At 35.0% G+C, this 23216-nt stretch overlaps 1 protein-coding gene across 1 annotated transcript; it reads left to right on the plus strand.

Moving 5' to 3' along the window:
- The first annotated feature begins 16649 nt into the window (after nucleotides 1-16649).
- Nucleotides 16650-18401, plus strand: LOC111403433. Its single transcript, XM_023031940.1, has 4 exons — nucleotides 16650-16788; nucleotides 16879-17279; nucleotides 17439-18100; nucleotides 18179-18401. The coding sequence occupies exons 1-4, from the start codon at nucleotides 16650-16652 to the stop codon at nucleotides 18399-18401; spliced, it is 1425 nt and encodes a 474-aa protein (XP_022887708.1).
- The last annotated feature ends 4815 nt before the right edge of the window (nucleotides 18402-23216 follow it).

Below are 23216 nucleotides of genomic sequence, written 5' to 3' on the forward strand. Positions count from 1 at the left end.
AAAAAAAAAAAAAAAACATTCTTCGACAGTTATTTGACCTCATTTCAACCATACATTCTTCAATAAAATAATATTATACGTAAATTCAAAACTTTTCCTTATTTTTTAACCACATATTTTCCATCAATACACTATTTAAAAAGTATTTTTTTGGGCAAACACGTGGCTCAAACAAGGACTTAGTCTTAAATTGGAACCACTCCTTTAATTAGATTTCCAATTATGTTGTTCAATAATAATTTTTCAAATTAAATAATCCAAAAATAAACTTTTCAAGAAAGATATTATTATAACTCGATACCTAGTTTTCACCCAAATGCAAGACTGGCCATAAGTCCAAAATGATACAAATATATAATATAATTTAATCTAAACAAAATAAAATTGTAAATATATTAAACTTAAATTAGTAGGCACCTCGATCATCTTGGACGCACAAGGTGTTGGGAATTTACTCAAACATGCACAACGGAAATAAACAGTTTCAATTCCCACCATGATTCATCTTTGTATTTAGATAAGAACTGTGATGCGAAATATACCTTTTAATGAATTTTGGAAACTCCTTTGCGTCATCTTTGCTCCAGCAACTTGAATCTGCCTCCTACAGCTGTCCGATTGTCCAGCTTCCAATGAAATACACACAGAGAATAGACTGCAACTGCTAGGATTTTTCCTCTTGTGCCAGCAAGAATTATGAAAACAATATGGATCTTAAACCCTAGCCATGTATTTATATAAACTCAAACGAGCTCGGTCCGGTCTGATCCAATATTTAATTAATCCATTTAACAAACCCAGTCCGTGAATTAATTAATCTAATTAATTAATTCGGGGATATAAATAATCAATTCAATTAATTAATTTATCTAATGATTGTTAAATTAATTAATTGACAATTTGCAATCTTCCAATTCTCTTTTGTGCGCGACCCATCAGGTTCTCGACCACGATACCTAACGACGTGAATTATTATTTTGATCTAATCAAAACTGATAAATTAAACACCTTTTTAAATTATCACAGATTCACACTCGTTGTCCCAGATTGACATCTATCAATGTATTAGGGCAACACATGTGACGGAAAATGTCACGTGGTATGACAAAACCAAAACTGTTTGTCTACCATGAAACTATAATCCCTTTTTCAATATGATCCGATCAACTACGAGATACAGAAGTGTGTCAATCTCGATTATCGATCATATCTTTCATTCTACTATTTAGTCAATATGAATCGAAAACTTCTTTTCGACTTATATGTATACCTTGGCCAATGATTTCATTATTTACTTAATTGAACAAAATGTAGATCACAATCTCTTACTATCTAAGAGTGACGAATCCTCTATTGGTCATTCACATCCTTCATATGGTTCTTGACATACCCGAATGATGTTGTATTAGCGGCCCTTGGTAGAGCAACATCCAATATCGTCAAAGCATGACTGTCCTCATTCAAGGCACTATGATAACCTCAAGTCATAGGACCAATTCTACTATCGAACGTTAGAGATTAACCACTGACACTCAGATAGTTATCCATGTGAAATCTCTTAGCGGGTCTCCATATTTTGTTCTATAACAAAACATCCACGTGTTCATTTAAGTGTCACCACACTTTAGCTCGTGAGATCAGCTACTTACTTCACAAATAAGAAATGCCACACGTGATGGTCTATCTATATGAACGATATTCATATCTCATTATTACTTACGACCATGGTTTATTCAAGATCCAATCATACATAATTTGTATTTCACAATCACAACTCCTTGTGATTAACTAATCACTTAAACTTGGATCTTCGGACTCTATTATTTAATATTATTTATCACCAAATTAATTTAAATAAATAATAGATCTTGTCAAAATTAAATGCATTAAAACATATTAAAAGTGTTTACAACCTAAATCGATTGGATCTAGGGTATAACACTTACAAATTCCCACTTGCACTAGATCCAATCACTCATGTATCTAATACCATAAGCGTCCACATGACGATCATGTTTCTGTTGTGACAACGGCTTTGTCAACGGATCTGCAATATTGTCATCTGTGGGAACTCGCTCTATCGTTACCTTCACTTGTGCGATGGCTCCATTGTTATCACAATATAAAGGTATGGGATCAACAATGCTAGGAACGACTCCAAGTTCATTAATGAACTTTTTAATCCAGACAGCTTCCTTCGCTGCTTCAGAAGCAGCAATGTACTCGACTTCCGTCGTTGAATCAGTGGTTGTGTCCTGTTTGAAACTTTTCCAACTAATCGCTCCATTTTTTAGAGTAAACATATATCCTAATTGAGACTTGCTATCATCTTTGTCAGTTTGAAAGCTGGCATTAGTATACCCATGAATTTTCAGTTTATTTTCTCCATAGATCAAGAAAACATCTTTAGTCCTTCTCAAGTACTTAAGAATGTTCTTAACCACTTTCTAGTGTTTCTCACCAGGGTTTGCTTGAAACTTGCTCGTAACACTTAGAGTATATGAAACATCTAGTCTCGTACATAGCGTCGTATACATGAAAGATATGGGAGAGGCAGCGTATATCTTGGGAATCAAGATCTATAGAGAGATCTAAAAGATTACTAGGCTTATCCCAATCTTCGTACATAGATAAAATCTTGAGAAGATTTAATATGGAAGAGTCTAAAAGAGGTTTATGTCCCATGTCACATGGGATTTTCCTAGAGGCTTGCTTTAATCCATAAATGGATCGATTTAACTTACGTACTTTGTTGGCTCCTTTGGATTCAAAACCTTCAGGTTGTATCATGTACACCTCCTCTTATAAATTTCCATTAAGGAAAGAAGTTTTGACATCCATTTGCCATATCTCATAATCATGGTATGCAGCTATTGCAAGCAAAATTTGAATCGACTTCAGCATGGCTACAAGCGAAAAAGTTTCATCAAAGTCAACACCTTGTCTTTGTGTGTAACCCTTCGCTACTAGCCTTACTTTGTATGTATGGACGTTTCCATCCACATCAACCTTTTTCTTGTAAACACATTTACAACCTATCGATTTTATCCCACCTGGAAGATCGATCAAGGTCCAAACCTTGTTCTCATACATTGAGTTCATTTCGGATTTCTTGGGTTTTTGCCATCTCTTCGAGTCAACACTTGACTTCGCTTAACTTGTAGATTCATCATCCTCGACTAATAATACTTGATTAGTAATCGTGGATTTGTACCTTCTAGGAGGTCGAATGATCCTACTTGATTTACGCTGAGCTGGAGTGTCCTCAGGGATCTCTACATCCTGATCAAGAGTCTATCCGTCAACAGGTGTGGGATCAGACTCAGGTTCATCTAATTGGTCAACATTATCTATGAATTCTTGAACTTCTTCAAGTTCTAGTTTGCTCCCACTACCCTCTCCTAGAATAAACTCTTTCTCTATGAATATGGCATATCTTGAGATGAACACCTCCTTCTCAACAGGATTATAAAATTGATATCCAATTGTCTCTTTTGGATATCCCACAAATACGCATTTATCGGATTTAGCCTCAAACTTATCTGATTCATTTCGCTTTACATAAGCGTCACAGCCCCAAACTTTCATGTGAGATAAGTTTGGCCTTTTTCCTCTCCATAGCTCGTATGGAGTTTTGTCGACCGATTTAGATGGGACACGAGTAAGTGTGTAGCACGCAGCAATTAGTGCATGACCCCAAAATAATTTTGGGATGTTTGCATGGCTCATCATAGATCGTACCATGTCTAACAAAGTGCGATTTCTTCGTTCAGATACACCATTATGTTGCGGTGTATATAGCGGAGTCCACTGCGAGAGAATCCCATTCTCTTTTAGATAATCTAAAAATTCTCCCTTTAAATATTCTCCACCTCGATCTGATCTCAGCGTGAGAATATTTTTACCAGTCTGTTTCTCTACTTCAAGTTTGAATTCCTTAAACTTTTCAAGTGCTTCATGCTTGAATTTCATCAGATACACATAACCATATCTCGAATGATCATCAGTGAATGTGATGAAGTAAGAGAAACCATCTCTGCCAGTGATTGACATGGGTCCACATACATCAGTATGTATTAGTCCTAGCAGTTCTGTGGTTCTTTCTCCTTTTCCAGTAAAAGGGAACTTGGTCATTTTGCCTAACAGGCACGACTCGCATTTGTCAAATGATTCAAAATCAATTGACCCCAAGTATCCATCTTTATGTAACTTGGAAATGTGTTTGTCATTAATATGACCCAGTCTGCAATGCCAGAGGTATGTATTATTTAGATTATCACTTCTATGCCTTTTATTTTCTATATTCATAATAGACGACTCAGTATCAAGAATTTAAATTCCATTTTGCAACACACCACAACCATAAAAGATCTCATCTTTATAAAAGAACAACGATTGTTCTTAACATTAATTGAAAAACCATTCATGTCCAAAGTCGAAATAGAAATAATGTTTTTAATAATGGCGGAAACAAAATAGCAATTTTCTAATTCTAATACTAAGCCCGAAGGCAGGGGTAAGAAGTATGTCCCTACAACTAATGTAGCAACTCTTGCTCCATTCCCCACGCGTAGGTCAACTTTTCATTTCTGTAGTGGTCTACTTCTCTTTAGTCCCCGCATATTTATACAAATATGAGATCCACATCCGGTATCTAATACACAAGAAGCTAATGAAGTAGACATATTAACCTCGATAACAAAAATAACTGAAGTAGAAGCTTCAGAAGACTTCTTTCCCTTCAAGCTAACGAGGTAAGCCTTGCAGTTCCTCTTCCAATGACCTTTCACTCCACAGTGATAGCATGGGTCATCAGATTTGGTATTGTCCTTGCCTACTTTGATTGGTTTGTTATTGCCCTTAGCCCTTTTGGATGTTTTCTTAAAACTTTCTTTGATTCTCGTCTTAGTGCCCTTGGAGGAATGAATAGCTAAGACATGCCCAGTGCTAGCCTTGACATTGAGCTTCATAGTTTTAAGCATATTTAGTAACTCAGGGAGTGTGCATTCGATTTTATTCATATTGAAGTTCATAATAAACCATGAATAACTATCTAGTAGAGATTGCAGAACAAATTCAATACTTAGTTCATGATCCATGATAAAATCCAATGAAGCCAGTTTCTCAATGAAACCAATCATCTTCAGCACATGAGCACTGACTGAAGATCCCTCTGCCATTTTGCACTGATATAGTTGTTTAGAGGTCTCATACCTCTCCACACGAGATTGTTCATCATACAACTCTTGAGATGAAAAATCACAGTGTAAGCATCCATACCCTCATGTTGCTTTTGCAACTCAGGTGACATAGCTGCAAGCATCACACATGCTATAGTGTTATCATCATCACTGTGTTTGTTATAAGCAGCCACCTCTTCCTTAGTGGAATTTTCAGTGGGCACCACTAGAAAGGGTTGCTCAAGGACATACCTAATTTTCTCATGCTTGAGAACGATTCTCAAATTGCGGTGCCAATCGAGAAAATTTGGTTCGGTCAGTTTGTTGGCATCCAGTATGCCTCTCAAATTCATATGATTACTCATGATTCAAAAACTGTAAATGACGGAAAACATAGAATTAATATGTATTATAATGCATATGCACAAATTCAATATGGACTTTAATTAAACGTGCTCCCACTGTTTAAAATAAATTCATGACTCTCATACATAAATTATTTGAATCCACATTTGATTCCCAGTGGGCTGGGATCCCATTCGTTGTATTAAGATCTTGAGTGTACTCAACAAATCTTAATAAAATATTTGGGTAGATATTGTTATCAATTGTATCTTCATATAACGCTCAGATCATTAAGCTAACAACTCTTTTGTTTTCACACATCTTATGTGTTAGCTTAACATGCCTCCAAAACTTATCTCCTTGAGTGTACTCAACAAAAGATAAATTTTAGTTAAGTAATAATAACAATAACAACGGACTCACAGGTCCAATATAATAAAGAGTTCGTAGGCCCATAACAACAATTATAACAAATAAATAATAGGTCCAAAATAATTAAGGGCTCGCAGGCCCGTAAAACAACAAGAAGTAAATCAACCATTCAACACATCTATGTGGTCGAGTCCATAATTATCCATAAATAAACATTCATCACATAAATGTCTCCTATGTATAATATCTAATATTATATGCAATATCTCATAAATCTAGCAATTGTAGTCATCAAAACTAATTTACAATTTTGGATTGAAATAATTAAATAAATAATTAATCATATTAATCAATTAACTTAATTGGCGGACTTATTTAATTAAAATCAAATTTCAACTAAATCCCGAATTAGAGTCCAACTCTAATTCCATAACTATTGGGCGAAGTAATTTAATCAAAATCGAATTTTAATTAATTATTAAATTAGAGTCATACTCTAAATTTTAATTTGCATGGGGAAGTGGTATTAATTGAAATCAAATTTTAATTAATATAATATTAGAGTTCAACTCTAATAAAATTGAATTAATATTTTAATTTAGGACAAAATTCCCAAATAAAATAAAAATTCAATTAAGGGTCAAAATTAAATATTTAAGTTAAAATCTAATTTTAACAAAATATAAAAGTCGTCAAATTTTAAATAAATTTTAATTTTGGGTCAAAATTAAGGTATGGGTCAAACCCAATTAAAACATCATTTTAAAACCAATTTTAAAATACAAATTTTAAAACACCTTTTGAAATTGCAAATTTGACCCAATTTAAAATTTAACACCAGGGGCTTCATTATTCGTAAAGTGCAGAAAAGCCCTCCATTTAAAAAGTTGCAAATTGACCCCTTCAAAAATTGCAGGCGGGGGCTTGCAATTACATTAATTGCAATTGAAGTCCCCGCCACCAACCAAACCCTAGATGAAAAAAAAAATTCTTTTCTTCTACAACCGGTGCCGCCCCACCCAATAGCCGGCAGGGGCGATGCCGCCTGTAGTAGTGGTAGCAAAGCGGCTGCTATAGGCAGCGACATCGCTGCCGCTACAGACAGCGCCTGTAGTGACGCAGCAGCGTACCTCTGCGTGCGGCGGTGGCGTGCGCGCTGTCACCACGATCCAATTTTTTTTTTAAATCAAATTTTGAAGAAATAAAATTAAAAACTATAATTGCTAGATTCAGGGATAAACATGATTATATCAACCTTTAATTTAATCAATATGTAAATCAATTCCTTACAAATACAAAGTTGGCTCTAATACCACTGTTGGGAATTTACTCAAACATGAACAGCGGAAATAAACAGTTTTAATTCCCACCAGGATTCATTTTTGTATTTAGATAAGAATTGTGATGAGAAATATACCTTTTAATGAATTTTGCAAACTCCTTTGTGTTATCTTTGCTCCAGCAACTTGAATCTACCTTCCACAACTGTCCAATTGTCCAGCTTTCAATTAAATCTGCACAGAGAATAGACTGCAACTGCTAGGATTTTTCCTCTTGTGGCAGCAAGAATTATGAAAACAATATGGATCTTAAACCCTAGCCATGTATTTATATAAACCCAAACGGGCTCGGCTTGGTTCGGTCCAATATTTAATTAATCCATTTAATTAAACTCGGTCCGTGAATTAATTAATCCAATTAATTAATTGGCAATTTGCAATCTTCCAATTCTCTTTTGTGCGTGAGCCATCAGGTTCTCGACCACGATGCCTAACGACGTGAAATATTATTTTGATCTAATAAAAACTGATAAATTAAACACTCTTTTCATTTATCACAAATTCACACTCGCCATCCCAGATTGACATCTTGCAATGTATCAGGACAACACATGTGACGGGAAATGTCATGTGGTATGAAAAAACCAAAATTGTTCGTTTACCATAAAATTATAATCCCTTCGTCAATATAATCCGATCAACTATGAGATACGGAAGTATGTTAATCTCGATTATCGATCATATCTTTCATTCTACTATTTAGTTAATATGAGTCGAAAACTCCTTTTCGACTTATATGTATACCTTGGCTAAGGATTTCGTTATTGACTTAATTGAACGAAATGCAGATCACAATCTCTTACTATCTAAGAGTGACGAATCCTCCATTGGTCATTCACATCCTTCATATGGTTCTTGACATACTCAAACGATGTCGTATTAGCGGCCCTTGGCAAAGCAACAACCAACACCATCAAAGCATGACTGTCCTCATACAAGGCACTATGATGACCTCAAGTCATAGGACCAATTGTACTATCGAACGTTAGAGATTAACCATTGACACTCAGATAGTTATCCATGTAGAATCTCTGAGCGGGTCTCCAATATTTTGTTCTATAACAAAACATCCACATATTCATTTAAGTGTCATCACACTTTAGCTCGTGAGATCAGCTACTTACTTCACAAGTAAAAAATGACACACGTGATGGTCTATCTGTATTAACGATATACGTATCTCATTATTACCTATGACCACGGTTTATTCAAGATCCAATCATACATAATTTGTATCTCACAATCACAACTCCTTGTGATTAACAAATCACTTAAACTTGGATCTTTGGACTCTGTTATTTAATATTATTTATCACAAAGTTAATTTAAATAAATAATAGATCTTTCCAAAATTAAATGCATTAAAACATATTAAAATTGTTAACAACCTAAATCTATTGGATCTAGGGTATAACACTTACACAAGGTACATTTCACTGAAAAATATATAATTAGTCACGTAGATGATAGATTTATTAATAAACAATAAATGCACCACTGATAAAATTAATCTAGATGGGATTTGTGAAAATATATACTAGGTTTAGATAATGAGGGGAAGAAAATTGTGGCTTTGTGGAAGGGAATAAAGTTGGAGTTGGTCAGATTGGTTTAGAAAGTGGGAGTAGGAGTATTAGTTGGTTGGGTTTGATTTGATATTTATCTACCATTTTGTACAAATTCTTCATCTTGTCAAATCATCATTAATTAAAGACAAGTCTAGGAATTAAATTTCCTTAAGGGGCAAATAAGTCCAACTAAGGGCCTTGGAGATGATCTGATGAATCTATGTTGGACTGCTGCAAGCCTTTGGAAAAGGTTAAAGATAAAGACATCTCATTTGGGAAGGTGGTATGTTTGGCTCAATGTGCAGGAGCCAATGTTGAAGCTTTTCGCACAAACCAGAGCACTATTGATGAATTTCGTAGATACGTAGTGTCATGCTCAACTTCATATGATTGTCATGTGATCTCATCATATCATAGAGGAACTTTCAATCAGGTTAAGTATGTAACTTCTGGTTTGCTTATTTAATTTCTTTCATCTCACATGACCTTTTTGCCTTTTTCTAAGTTTTGCAAATGCACCTTGATCTCTTGGAACATCTATTCTTCATTATATGAGCTACTCATGCTATTCTTATTGTGACTATCACCTACTATGTTACAAAGTGCTAACTCTAATGCAATATTCTCCATTGACTTCAGTAATGATGTTTCTATTCTTTCTTTGGAGAGAAGAAAAAAGAGCAAAATGAAAGAAATTTGTTGGGCAGTCAGACAGCATATATTGATATTCAAAAAATTTGCTAGGTTCTAAGTTGTGCTCACAAGTTACTTCTTTGAAGCCTGAGCCATGTGCTGGCAGCTAGTCAGCCATTAAGTTTCTCAATTAATGAAAAGATAGTAATGCATTATGTGCGGCAGCTATGCTACTAAAAGATCACCTATGTCGGCTATAACTTCTTCAAAAGCCCCATTCGGGAGTTGCTATGGGATTATTTTGTTAACTTCAAATTTTCATCCATAAAGCTTGACGCCTTTGGCCTTATGACTCGGGTGTCTCTAAAACATTCTTCTTAAAATGTAAAAATATTTAAGAGGAAGAAATGACTTATCATATAACTTTGTAAATTTATGGACTTCAAAAATTTCGGTAATCCTTGAAAATGAGAACTTAAAAGGTTTTTCATCTCCTTTTCTCTAATTAAAAAAAAAAACTAAAAGTTTGGAGGTCTTCTCTCATTTTCCATCAGCTAGCCATGCCTTGTTTCAATAACTACAAATCACTAATTTCTTGTTAGGGAATGAGAAAAGCGACATAAATCTCAATAAAAAAGAGCAAGAGAAGTAAATTCAATGTAGTCTAATTAGTGAATACCACATAATCATAACTTACAAGTGGAGAAATGTGAATTCAAAGCCAATCCTTCATAGGCTCGAAATTCATGCATAGTACTATGACTCGAGTGCATCTTACATATCATAATATATTGGAATGCCGCACAAAATTAAAGTATGGAGAAAGAAACTTCGCTAATACTAGGTAACTTGTTTAGCGTGACAGAACTTGAAAACTCTATTAAAGATGCGTAGGAGAAAAGGAATATTGATGAAAACTTGAGCGCTTACTTTGACTTTTCCTTAAACTATATGAAACTGTTTCGCCCGAGTAGTCGCTAACAATTAAAAAAGGGGTCAGATAATTGTGTAAGGAACAGACCTTTTGAGACAAAGTCCCAAAAAGTGGTGTTTTATTGGCATTGATTTACAATTGGAAATAAACAGAATACCTCCAAAGGGCGCAAGCACACGAGTATTAAAAGAAGTGTTTAAATTTAAGCTAAGAAATTAAAATTACATATTCTCTATTTGAGAGTGTTTGATTCGAGGGGTCTTATTCTATGTCTTCTCTTCCTTTTTATATTCCCTTGATGACTTCCTCGTGACAAACCACTTGGAAATTGCTTGATTGTTTTATAACTACCCACTTTTTTTATGGTGGCTAACTTGTCGTGGAACTGCTATTTCTAACTGCTGCCATTACTCTTTGTCATTCAACCGCCTGTGTTCGTGGGCTTCCACTGCATTTATCAATAATCTTGTTTGGATCTTTATCCTGGACTCCCCAATTGGGCTTCACTCTTTGGGCTATTTGATTCCGGCTACACTTTTAGTGTGTCAACAATTATCCCCCAATATGGCAGAATTAATACCAATTATTAATCTTTGCCATATTCACTTTGTATTCTCCAGCAACATTTGAAATTCTCAAGAACTTCAATCATTATTTCCTTCTATAGCCTTAAAAGGTACAACATTACAAACCCTTATAAACCCAAAAGACATGCCATTTCATCGCACCACTAAACCTCGTCTCTATATTTCGCGCTTCCTCCTTACTATTTTACTGTTCATCTTCTTACTTCTCTGCTTGTTTGGGTTCAATTTTTGATTGGGAGGGAATTGTTCCACGATATTTTAATTGGAACCAATGCCAAAGCTAGGGTTGAAATATATGCTCCCCAATTTTTTGCTCATCAACTTGATTTTGGTCAAACTTGGCCTGTTCCTCCTTGCTACTCCAAAAATTTGATAGATCGTTTTCACATTATTAATAAGGCAGAAGCACAAGCTGTGGATGCTCGCAACATTCTTTTGATGAGCAAATTTTCATTAGCCCCTTTCAATTATAGCTATGCCGTCCATCCTCTTTTTGAACAGCTCTGGCCATCAATAAAACGTAGATTGTTTGCAACTGATGCTAATCGTGCCTTCCATTTACTGGATCAGCCAGACACTTCCTCTACTTCTCCTATTTTGGTCACCCCTGTGTCCATTAGGAATCCTCTCTCCCCTGTTCACACTAAACGTCCTATCCGTCCATCTGTTTCTCCACCTGCTAAGGCTACTGCAGCTAAAGGTGCCTTAAGCCGCAAACGGCCAGCTTCGACATCTCCCATTTTGCAGGATGATAATGATGATGATGATGCTCCTCTCATCCTTAGGAGAAAGGTAATTGAATTTGTTTATTCACAAACATACTTTTCTATGTACTAATGGTTTACCTAAATTTCTCAGAAAAGTTCAGCCTCTCCTTCGAAGGCTTTGGTTTTGGCAGCTCCTGCTTCACCATCTCTACTAAAGCTGCTTCGTCCAAATCAGCTAATGAAGGGACTATGCTTAAAGAGAAACCCTTAGTCCCAAAATCGTCATCGCAACCAGTAGAAGGGCCACCTGCTTCCCAGGACGCTGACCCCCCAAATGTCGAACCAAAAGGTAATACATACTTTGATGTTTTATCTTTGCTTGTGTTGCTGGTTTCTGATTCGTTGCTTCTTGAATTATGCAGAGGCTCCCATGGGCCTGGCCGTTGTGGTAGAGTCTCTTCGCCCAGATAAGGGGAAGTCCCCACAGGTGGTGGAGTCAACTGGTGATATGCCTGAACTTCCCAAGATTGCTGATGAGGTAACCTTTTGCCTCACTTTCATTTTCGCTTCGTTTATTGTAGTGAAAGACCTCAACATTGGCATTTTTCTTTGCAGGGTGCTGATGACATTGTGCATTCCATCCAGGACTTGTTCAATTCCTGGAGACAAGTCAAGACGTCTCGCCCTACTTCAACTAGTCATCCTTCTGCTTCATCTTCTACTTTTTTGGAGGAAAATATGAAGTTTCTCAAGCAGTCTGTACTTGAGTATGTATCTTTTATGGACATGGATATCGGCCAGGCTAGTACTACTAAACATAAGGAAAAGTTTGAGCTATTGAGTGCGAAATTGGTACAAGCACTTACACTTTCGTCGCTCAATGTTTCTGCTGACTTTAAAGCGACATTGAAGGTTGTCCACTCTGACATCCTCTCCTTGCTAGCTAACTTAGGTGGTAACTTATCATGTCTCTCTCCGTCTCTCCACTCTCGCACTATTCCTCTCGCAGTCGCCGGTGGTCGACTTCTCCTAGGTCTCTAATCTCCGACCAACTTTCTACAAAAAGGCCCAGATTTTCAAGACTCCACACTGAAGCCAAATTTTTCGTTCCCTATACCTATACCCATACCCTGTGCCGCTGGAAAATTCGTTTCGATCTCGCCGATTATGCCCGGCAAGTGCTGATCAAAGTAATCAGATTTGAATATTCTCATCCTTTATTTGTAAATACTCCCACATGTATTGATAAAGCAACAAATATTCGAGGATGGGGGGGATTATATGAGCGACAGCGAAGAGGATTCTTATTACACCTCCGACCTAGAATCGATCGACGGGTTCGAGAATGGAGACTCTTAAATGGGCCCCACCTAAGCCCCTTCCTGCAAGGTATATACATGCAAGTTTAAAGACCTAATTTGACAGAGTTGTTATAGGAGTTAGGGTTATGGACTTTCCATAATTTGCTTCATTTTACCTGAATTTATTTCCTCTTTTCCACTTTCCATATTTCCTCTTTGCTTTTAATTACATCTAACATGGCACGAGTTGGTGTAATCTCATGGACGACATTATTCTTGTTAACAAGAAGGGTCTTTCCAAAATGTTCATTTGATTTCTGTAATTGAGTTGTTTCCACAATACATACTTCTTTAGCAGTAACTTTGGCTTCTCTTTCTGTTCAAGATTGGAGCTGCCTAGTATGCCCTTTGGTTTCCTAGTCTTCTCCTCACCAGGTATTAATCTTATCCCTGTTATTAAGTTTCTAACTCTAGATTTAGTGTTGGACTTTTCATTGGTTCTTGGTTCAATTGAAATTGTAGATTGAAACCAGAATCAATTTTTCATAGCTAGAGTTCACGAGCTACCACACCATTTTATGAGCTGATTCACCATGAAAATCAATTTGTTTTTGACAAGTCGTATCTCTACTTATCCTTGTCATTTTCAAATAGGTTGGTTAGCAAATTTCTAGCTACCTGGCATTGACTTCCTTATATATCATGGGGTCCTCGTTGCTACCCATGATTCTCTTCATTGTTCAGACTATGTTTGATTGGTATAATTACACTGCTTGTACTATTCCCCTCTTCAGATGGTCATTCTCAGCAATGATGTTGCAAGTTTAGCATTGAAATTGTAAATTGTTATACTGCTTGTACTATTACCCTCATAAGAAAGTCTCTCTCTATCAGAAAGTTGTGTATTTCAACTTACTCCATTCCCCTCTTAAGATTGTTATTCTCTATCAGAAAGGAGTGGAAAATTGAAGTTGTAAATTGTTGCACAAATTTAAATTTTATGAGTTTAGTTCTATAGAGGAATTAGCTAACAGTCGGAGATGGATGGGTCAATCTCTAATCTTTTATTTATGTTATTTTGAATACAAATGAAACGAAATTATCAACTGAAATAACCCATGTTTCTCAAAGGTATAGTATGAAAAGACTTTCATAGCAAGTCATTCTTCTTTATGTTATTGAGATGATGTTTTTGTCCGACTTACAGTACCTAAGTCGATTATTAAATTATATTTCTATTTTTGCATTCTTGTGTTGATCAAGTCATGCATCACTTAGGAGCATCAACATTATTTTTTAAAATGTTATGAGTGTATCCTATAGAAATATTATTTAGGTTGGTTGAGATCTTAGGAGATATCGTTCTAGCTATTTGATTATTACATCTTATTCATTTGTCTCATAGTCTATTATTTATAATTTTATGAATAATTAAGATCGTACACGCATCACAATCTTTAATCAAGTAGGCGTTGCTATAGATCCAATTCATGCTTTAGTATTGATCTTCATCAATGTAGTTTCTATTATTGTACTGAACTCAATTTTTAAAAGGTTCACCAACAAAGCAATAATAATTAAAGATTTTATCACTAAACACGTTTTAACTTTTCTTGTCAAAAGTATGTGACAAGTACAATGAATTATCTAATTAACTTTTATTATTTAGTGTGTAATTTAAACTTAGAGAACAGCGATGGGACATCAAAATAATTCTTCATACAGTCGATCTACTGGGGATTCGATGGTCATATTAACTTAGCTATGTACTTTTTAAATTTTTCGTGTCAACATCAAAACATTCTCCTTTCACACTTCCAATACAATTATGGGGTTTTAACTTATAAGATATTACAGAACGTAAAATGTGGACTTTTGAAGAAGAAGAAGAAAAGTAAAGCAATTTGAGAACTTACTGCGCAAAAGAAGAACACAAATTGGGCAGAAGTTGGTTTTGTGAGTGAGACGTGGACTTGTGTACAATATTTGAAATTTAAACATTTTCCACCTGAACATTTTAACCATACACTTATGAAGAGAATAAAGGGTACAATATTTGAAATTATTATTATTCAAATTTAAGGGTTCTTCTTTCAGATTCTTGTGTGCCCTTCTTCATGTTTCTAATTTGTCATGAACATTTTTGAATAAAAATTTCTGTATTGGATTTAATTACTAGCAGTTAAGGGTATGTTTTTACATAGTATTAGACAACATATACCAGTCCCAGTCCTATGAGTTCTTGCGACAATGTAATACTGATTTTATTGGACATGAAACAGATGCAAACCCTAGCAGTGACAGTTGCTTATTTAATCTATGATTTAGTATGCTGTCTTTTTTACAAACATGTGAAGCTTGACAATACAATTCATCATCTTGTAAGTATTGTTGGACTTGTGGCTGGCCTTGCCTATCAAAGGGTAATGTTCCGTTTTTCTTTCATTTTATAATTTTTCCATATCGTAAAATCTTGATTATTTCTTGTAAAGACTGCTAAACTAGGCAATATTTAGAATATGGTGTTTGATTTCATGCCTTGCTCACAAAAATTCTTTTCTTGTCTAAGCTTTTGTAAAATTACAGCTTGCTTTCAACAATCTTATTCATTAGACTGCGTTCTCATGGAAGCAGAATACCAGGTATGACATTCAGGAGACTTACTCTAATCTACTTTCCTTTCAATATGAATATTATGCTCTCACACATTTGCTTGTGTTGCAAATTACCAGTTCACAATTTGAATTGTTGTTGTTCAGTGTTTGATAGAATCATAATGGACAAAGAATGGCTACAATTATCAAGGTCACTATCCGAAATAAAATCTTATAAATCTACTTTCAAAATTTAAACAATAATATAAATTTTTTAACGGTATTGTTGTTATAGATTTTAAGAACAATACAGAGATGGAGCACGAAAGTTTGTAGAACTAGCTCGTGAAACTCTAAAGTCAGAAATGATAGGATGCCTATGTATCAAGTGTAGAAATCTAAAGCATCACAATTATGAAATAGTGTATGAGCATTTAATTATTAAGGGTATGGATCCTACATACACTGATTGGGTATTTCATGGAGAAATGCCAAGTAAATCAAATTTGGTCGACGTAGAAATGCCCGAGTCATGTAGGATGTTTAGGGACTTATATACGCAACATGATGTAGATTCTGAAAATCCTGATGATGGAATAGAGGAAGACATTCAAAGTTTAGTTAGCGATGCAGAAACCCCTTTGTATCCTGGTTGTATGGCGTTTACGAAGATGCCAGCTTCAGTTGCTATGTTTAAACATAAAGCTACACATGGTTTATCAGATAGTGGTTTCGATGAACTCATAAATCTTGTGCGGGACATGCTACCACAGAATAATGCACTTCCTAACTCATTTTATGAGATGAAAAAACTCGTGAATATATTTAATCTTGGCTATGAAAAGATACACGCTTGCTTGAATGATTGTTGTCTATATAGGAAGGAGCTTGAACATGCTAAATTATGTCCAAAATGTGGTTGCTCAATATGGAAAGTTAACCAACAAACTAAGAAAGTTAAAAAAAACATTCCAGCAAAAGTCTTGAGTTATTTTCCTATCATACCAAGACTTAAGAGGATGTTTGGAATAGAAGAGATTGCAAAACAACTTAGATGACACTCAAATAATAAGAGTTCAGATGGTAAAATGAGGCATCCGGTTGATTCATTGGGGTGGGAAATGATAAATAGAAAGTGGCCACATTTTGCATCAGATCCTAGAAGTATTAGATTAGGTCTTGCCACCGATGGATTCAATCCTTTCAAAGATCTTAGCTCTAAATATAGTTGTTGACCAGTTATTTTAACTATATACAACTTGCCTCCCTCATCATACATGTCGAAGGAAAATTTGATGTTGAGTTTATTAATCCCAGGACCAAAGCAGCCAGGTAATGACATAGATGTTTATCTAGCATCACTTATAAACGATTTAATATTGTTATGGAGTGATGTTGTTGAGATGTATGATGCAGTTGCAAAGTCTACATTTAACTTAAAAGATATTTTGATGTGGACAATACATGGCTTCCCTGCTTACAAAAATGTGTCTGGATGGCCCGTCAAAGGAAAAATTGCATGTCCCATTTGTCGTGAACATACATGTTCAGTATGGTTGTCACATTGTAGGAAGTTATCATACATGGGACATAGAAGATTTCTTGCATTAAGTCATCCATTTCGCGTGAAAAGGAGCTGGTTTGATGGACATATTGAAAATGGCATTAGGCCAAAGATAAAAACTGGTGAAGAAGATTCCAGTGAAGTTGATAAAATTGTAAATGATTGGGGCAAAAGTGGTAAGTGAAAGAGAAAGAAGAATACGACTCAATCCAATGTAATGTGGAAGAAAAAGTCAATATTTTTCAGGCTACCATATTGGAAGGTAACTCTAGTTATGTCATTTCCTTTTTTTAACACATCTAATTGCGTGTAGTATCTCATGGCACAAGTAATGTTTGATTTGCAGACTTTGCTTATACGTCATAATTTGGATGTGATGCACGTTGAAAAGAATATTTGTGAGAGCATCATTAATACACTTTTGAATGTGAAAGGAAAATCGAAAGATGGCATTAACTGTCGTAAGGACTTGGAAGCTATGAATATTAGGCATGATCTACATCCTGAGAGTAGAGGAAATAAATTTTACTTACTTGCAGCTCCTCACACTTTATCAAAAGCAGAAAAACAAATGTTTTGCAAAAGGCTTGCTACCTTGAGATTACCTGATGGTTATGGTTCTAATATTGCAAATTGCATTTCAGTGGAAGAATTTAAGATAGTTGGATTGAAGGCTCATGATTGTCACCTTTTAATGCAACAATTACTATCAGTTGCATTGAGAAGACTTCTTCCTAAAGGACCAAGAAACTCCATTTTTAAATTGTGTTCATTTTTCAATGAAATCTGTCAAGGAGTTGTAGATAGGAATAAGGTTGAAATTTTAGAAGAGGATGTTTCTGAAACTTTGTGCATGTTGGAAAGGTATTTTTTGCCTTCCTTTTTCGATATAATAGTTTATTTAACAATTCATATTGGAAGAGAAGTTCGTCTATGTGGACCAATTCAATATCGTTGGATGTACCCATTTGAGAGGTAGTACTCCTTATTCCCAAAAATTAAATCCACTATCAAATTAATTTCTATTTTGTTATGTTTTTGAAAAATGTGTAGGTATATGAAAGTGTTGAAAGGATATGTTATGAATCATGCAAGACCTAAAGGGTGCATAGCTGAACGATATATTGTTGAAGAAAATGTGATGTTTTGTAGCAAATACATAAAACAAGCATCTGCAATCGGCTCTAAGACTGCAAGCAATGAAGAGTATGAGAGTGACTTCTTAGTTGCAGGGCGTCCAATTTCTAAAGGGAAGCCACTTGTACTATCTGATTAGATGTTGAACGTTGCCCATTGCTATGTATTGCTAAATAGTGTAAAAGTGGCTCCATACGTACAGTATGTTCGTGAAGTATATATTTTTTGAGATTTTAAGTTCTTTAGGATTTCTTGATATATTGTTTTTTACTTAGGATGCATATGGATGAACTCAAGAGTTCTGACAAACGACTTGGAAGAAATGAGAATTTGTTGCATAAGAAACATGTTGACACGTTTGCTACCTGGTTGCACAATAAGGTTGAAGTACATAAATCGACAAGATTAGTGTTTAATTCTATTGTTTATTCTCTCATTCCTAACGTTTATAATAATAACAGATTACAGGCCAATTGTTGCTGGACAATGTTTCGAATACTTTAAAGTGGCTTGCATGTGGCCCTAGATGTCAGTCTATGTCATATTCCAGTTTTGTAATAAATGGATTTCGATTTCACACTAAAGATGCCAAAAACTCTCGCCAAAACAGTGGCATTTTAGTTGAAGCAACAACCATATGTAGATCTAGTGTAAAAGATACTGCACATGTTGTTGGGAAAGTTCTTTATTATGGAGTTTTGTGCGATATTATAGTGTTTGACTACAATACATTTCATATTCCAATATTCTGGTGTGATTGGGCAAATATTGTGAATGGAATAAAGAAGGAAGATGGATTCACTTTGGTTAACCTTCATCAGGGACAGGGACAATTTGAAAATGATCCTTTCATTTTGGCATCACAGGCGAAACAAGTTTTTTATTCTATGGAGAATGAAACATCTAATTGGTATGTTGTTTTGCAAGCATCATCAAGAGACTTTCACGCGTTAGATATGGAAGAAGATACTTCTCATGGGGCAACTATTCCATTGGATGTAACACAACTTGAAGACAATCATGAGGAGGATGAGAATTTTGCAAGGATAGATGTTGAAGGCATATTATGTGATATATAAATTGATTAGTTTGGTAACTATCTTTATACATATAATTGTTTAAATTACAAGTAGTAGAACTTTGAATCTCATTCTCTTTCTCTTTCTCTTATTGTTTACAGATTCGTACTCTCTCAAGTAGATTTTTTTTGGAACCAGGTGACATTATTAAATATACGCATGATGGATAAAGCTAAGGTGAGTGCATTTCAATACACTTTTTAAGATGGTAACTTTTGAAAAAAATTAACTTTCTGCCATTTTTCATGTTGCATTCTTTAAGTCAAATAAGCAAATTTCTAAGAGTTTTGAAAGACGAAGCGCTGCAATTGCTGTTGCAATTCAGGAGACAAATAAGAGGCTATGACCTTCTAGTGAACCTACATGTACCCTGTCTACTCCAATTACTGGTGATCAAAACATGGCTTCGACAAGTGTAGATGCTACAAAAAAGAAAAGAGGTCCAACTCATTTGAAAATGGTTGCTGAAAATAACTATAAGAAGATGGACCTTGAATTCAATGAATTCGGGCAAGTAGTTGGCAGTAACTCTAATAAATTTGTCAGCATAGCCGGAGCCATAGTATGAGAATATGTGCTAGTAGTTATTAAAAATTGGCCTTCAGTGGATGACAACAAAAAAATTGAACTTTGGAATTTTATACAGGTACGTCTATTTCATATGAAACGTACATACATTATTCGTTATACTATGTTTTGTTCAAAGCTTCACTGCCATTTTCGTTCAAAGCTTGATACCATTTTTTATATTTGTGATAAATATAGCAAAGATTCAATGTCAGTGACTGCCATCAAAAAATGACATTTCAATGCATGAGAACATATTGGAGGACATTCAAATCGAGAAAAGAAATCAAACGTCAAGTACCATCCGCCATGAATAGAAAACGTGTTATTGCCCTTCTTAGACCGAAGAATATAAACTCTGAAGAAGCATGAGAAAAGTTTGTAGAAGATACTCTTTCTGCTGATTTTCAAGTAAGTTAAATTTTCATATTGACTTTAAACTTTGTAGTCAATTATTGTTGATTTATATTTTTTCCCTTAATAGGAAAGAAGTTCTAAGTTAGCAAAATGAGAACTACTCAGAAGCTTCTCCATACTATGGGTCGAAAGGGTTATTCATGCATGGCTCACGATTTGGTACAATACTAACTATTTATATTTTTTTTATGTATCGTTATTGATTTTTTATACGTGTCCGTGATTGGGAAAATATTGTTGTTGTAGAAAAGAAAGAATCCAAATATAAAAGGATTGAGAACGAGAGTATGGACTCATGGACATCTTTGAAAGGATGGAAAGCCAATAAATGAAGCAGTTGCCAAAACTTTGGTATGTGTATTGTATGTGTGTGTGTGGGGGTTTGTGTGTGTATCTGCTTCTAGTGTAATATTTAAGTTTCGTAAGTGTAGAGGAAGATAGAAGATTGTGCTGAGTCAATTTCTAATACACCAGTTGAAAATTCTATTCAAGATGATGCTGCTGCTCGAATTTAGGTCCCGAGCGTCGTGGGTGAGTAAGGGGACTTGGACTTGGGGTTACACCATCAAAAGTAGATGGAAATGTACAAAGCAGTGAGAAAGTGAGAGAACTTGAGAGCAAATTACAAACTCAGTCAGTAAGGATGGAAGCACTCGAAGAAAAGGTTGAAGCACTTCTGAAGTTATCTAAGGTTATACTTTTCTATTACATATAATATGATATCGTGCGTAGCTTAATATATCTTATCATTTTAATAAGTTTTAAGTTTTTGTATTATTTTACAGAATGAAAATAAAAATGTGGACGACATGAGTTCATGTGCTTTTACTCCACAGGTTTTTATATTGTATATTATTTATTATTTGTTCAATATAAATTCAGATTATATCATACTAATTTTAAAAATATTTTTATTTTATTGCGAATTTCTAGTCCCAACAAGGAAGTGGTATGGAAGGAGGTATTGCACCAGTGGAAAATGCAAAGTGTCAACTATTGCACTGGTATATGTTTGAGGAGGAGGAACTTGTAGGAGAGGGGAAGATTGCATCAATAGATCCAAGTGCAAAGGTGCATCACGTGCCACTAGGACGAGATTGTTGGAAGGTTTGGGTTGAGGAGGTGTACATGAGTCAGTTGCCCTTATATAGACCAACAGATGAATTTTGAGTTCTTAGTGAAGCCATGGGAAGTACTGTTGCTCGGCCGAAGAGCTGTGTTAGACTTATTTGACGAAGGTACTTTATAAATATCTACATTTTTTTCATTCATATGCATACTTATGTTTAGAACCATCAAGGTGGAAGTTTGTTCATGGCATTACCGATGAGTGCACAATGATTTCTCTAAAACACAAGAAATTGATCTTATTTTTAAAAAATCGATCAAGTTTTTAATTATGAGTTTGTATTCTTGTTATGATTCAATTTCTGCATTTAAAAGAGGACATTGTATTGTTTCTTAATGGTTTGCCATTTTTGATTAATTTGTTGTTATATTCTTTCTTTCTTGCAGTTACATGGAGCCGAACTGAGTTCTAAAGCAAAGTTTTTTTGTGTGTCTTCCTGGATCTCATTTATGTAAAAGGAATGGGTTGGGACTCATTTGAAGCTTTGGTTATATATTGTTTACACAACATTTGGACATTTTTCATACCTCTTTGGTTAGATGGTGTGTATTTTTGAGTTGGAGTATGTATTGTGTTTTGATGAAGTAATATTGTATATGGGATCATGTTACTTAAATGAAGTACTTAGAATTTTTTTTTGTCACTTGTGGGTATATATATATTAAATAGGTTTTGAATTCACAGGTTTGCAATGAAAGAAAAAATGTGAAATAATTGAGGAAAAAAATGACATTTGCTGTCAAGCCCTTTTTTTGCAACGTTCCATGAACGTTGCCAAAACATGGCTTCGGCAACGTTCACAGAACGTTGTAAAAATAGAGTTTCGGCAACGTTTGACAAACGTTGCAAAAAGAGAGTTTTGGCAACGCGCAGTGAACGTTGCAAAAATAGGGTTTTGGCAACGTTCATAGCATGTTGCAAAAAATAGAGTTTCGGCAATGTGCATGAACGTTGCAAAAAGAAAGCTTTGGCAACGTGCTATAAATGTTGCAAAAAGAGGGTTTTTGCAACGTTCCATAAACGTTGCCAAAAGATGGCTTTGGCAACGTTCAAAGAACGTTGCAAAAAGAGAGTTTCAGCAACGTTCGCTGAACATTGCAAAAATAGAGTTTTGGCAACGTGCTGTAAATGTTGCAAAAAGAGGCTTTGGCGACGTTCATTGCACGTTGCAAAAAATAGAGCTTTGACAATGTGCAAAGAACGTTGCTGAAACTCTTCACTCTACAGCAACATTGAAACCCACAACAGACGCGCGAACGTTGCAATAGGTCTACAGCAACGTTTTCTACCCGTTGCAAAAAGTGATTTTTGGTGTAGTGCATGGTGGGAGCATAGACACAGTGCACTCAAAGGTTAAAGTGGAAGTGACTGATAAGATTAAAATTCAACTTCAATTATTATGCATCCTAGTTATCACATTCTTTATTCTCATAATTAATGCATTTTTGCTGTATCCTTGGGTTTTGACATTGTCACTATTATTTGATTTATATTATTAATCTGCAATTTACAGGTGTATTTGACTTGGTAAACATTTCTATTCGCATAGTTGAAACTTATTCCAACACCAATCTGTATTTTTTACAGTTACCTTGATTATTTTCTGGTTCATGCTTGTATCTAGGTGTCAGAGAGCATCATCTTTGCTTTATACCCTGGTATGATCCTAATAGCCAGTAATAAATTACTAAACTCTGTAAGCAAAACTACATTTAACAGTCACATAGTTCTGTAGATATATTTACAATATTTTTGCAAAATA

Source organism: Olea europaea, chromosome 1 (assembly GCF_002742605.1).
Source record: "Olea europaea var. sylvestris chromosome 1, O_europaea_v1, whole genome shotgun sequence".
NCBI classification, from domain to species: Eukaryota; Viridiplantae; Streptophyta; class Magnoliopsida; order Lamiales; family Oleaceae; genus Olea; species Olea europaea.

Excerpts from the sequence above, each read along its gene's own strand:
- LOC111403433 (XM_023031940.1), top strand. The coding sequence starts at position 16,650 with ATGAGGCATCCGGTTGATTCATTGGGGTGGGAAATGATAAATAGAAAG. Across the intron at positions 16,789-16,878 it reads AGATCTTAGCTCTAAATATA|GACCAAAGCAGCCAGGTAAT; the intron begins GTTGTTGACCAG and ends TATTAATCCCAG. Across the intron at positions 18,101-18,178 it reads TGGATGTACCCATTTGAGAG|GTATATGAAAGTGTTGAAAG; the intron begins GTAGTACTCCTT and ends AAAAATGTGTAG.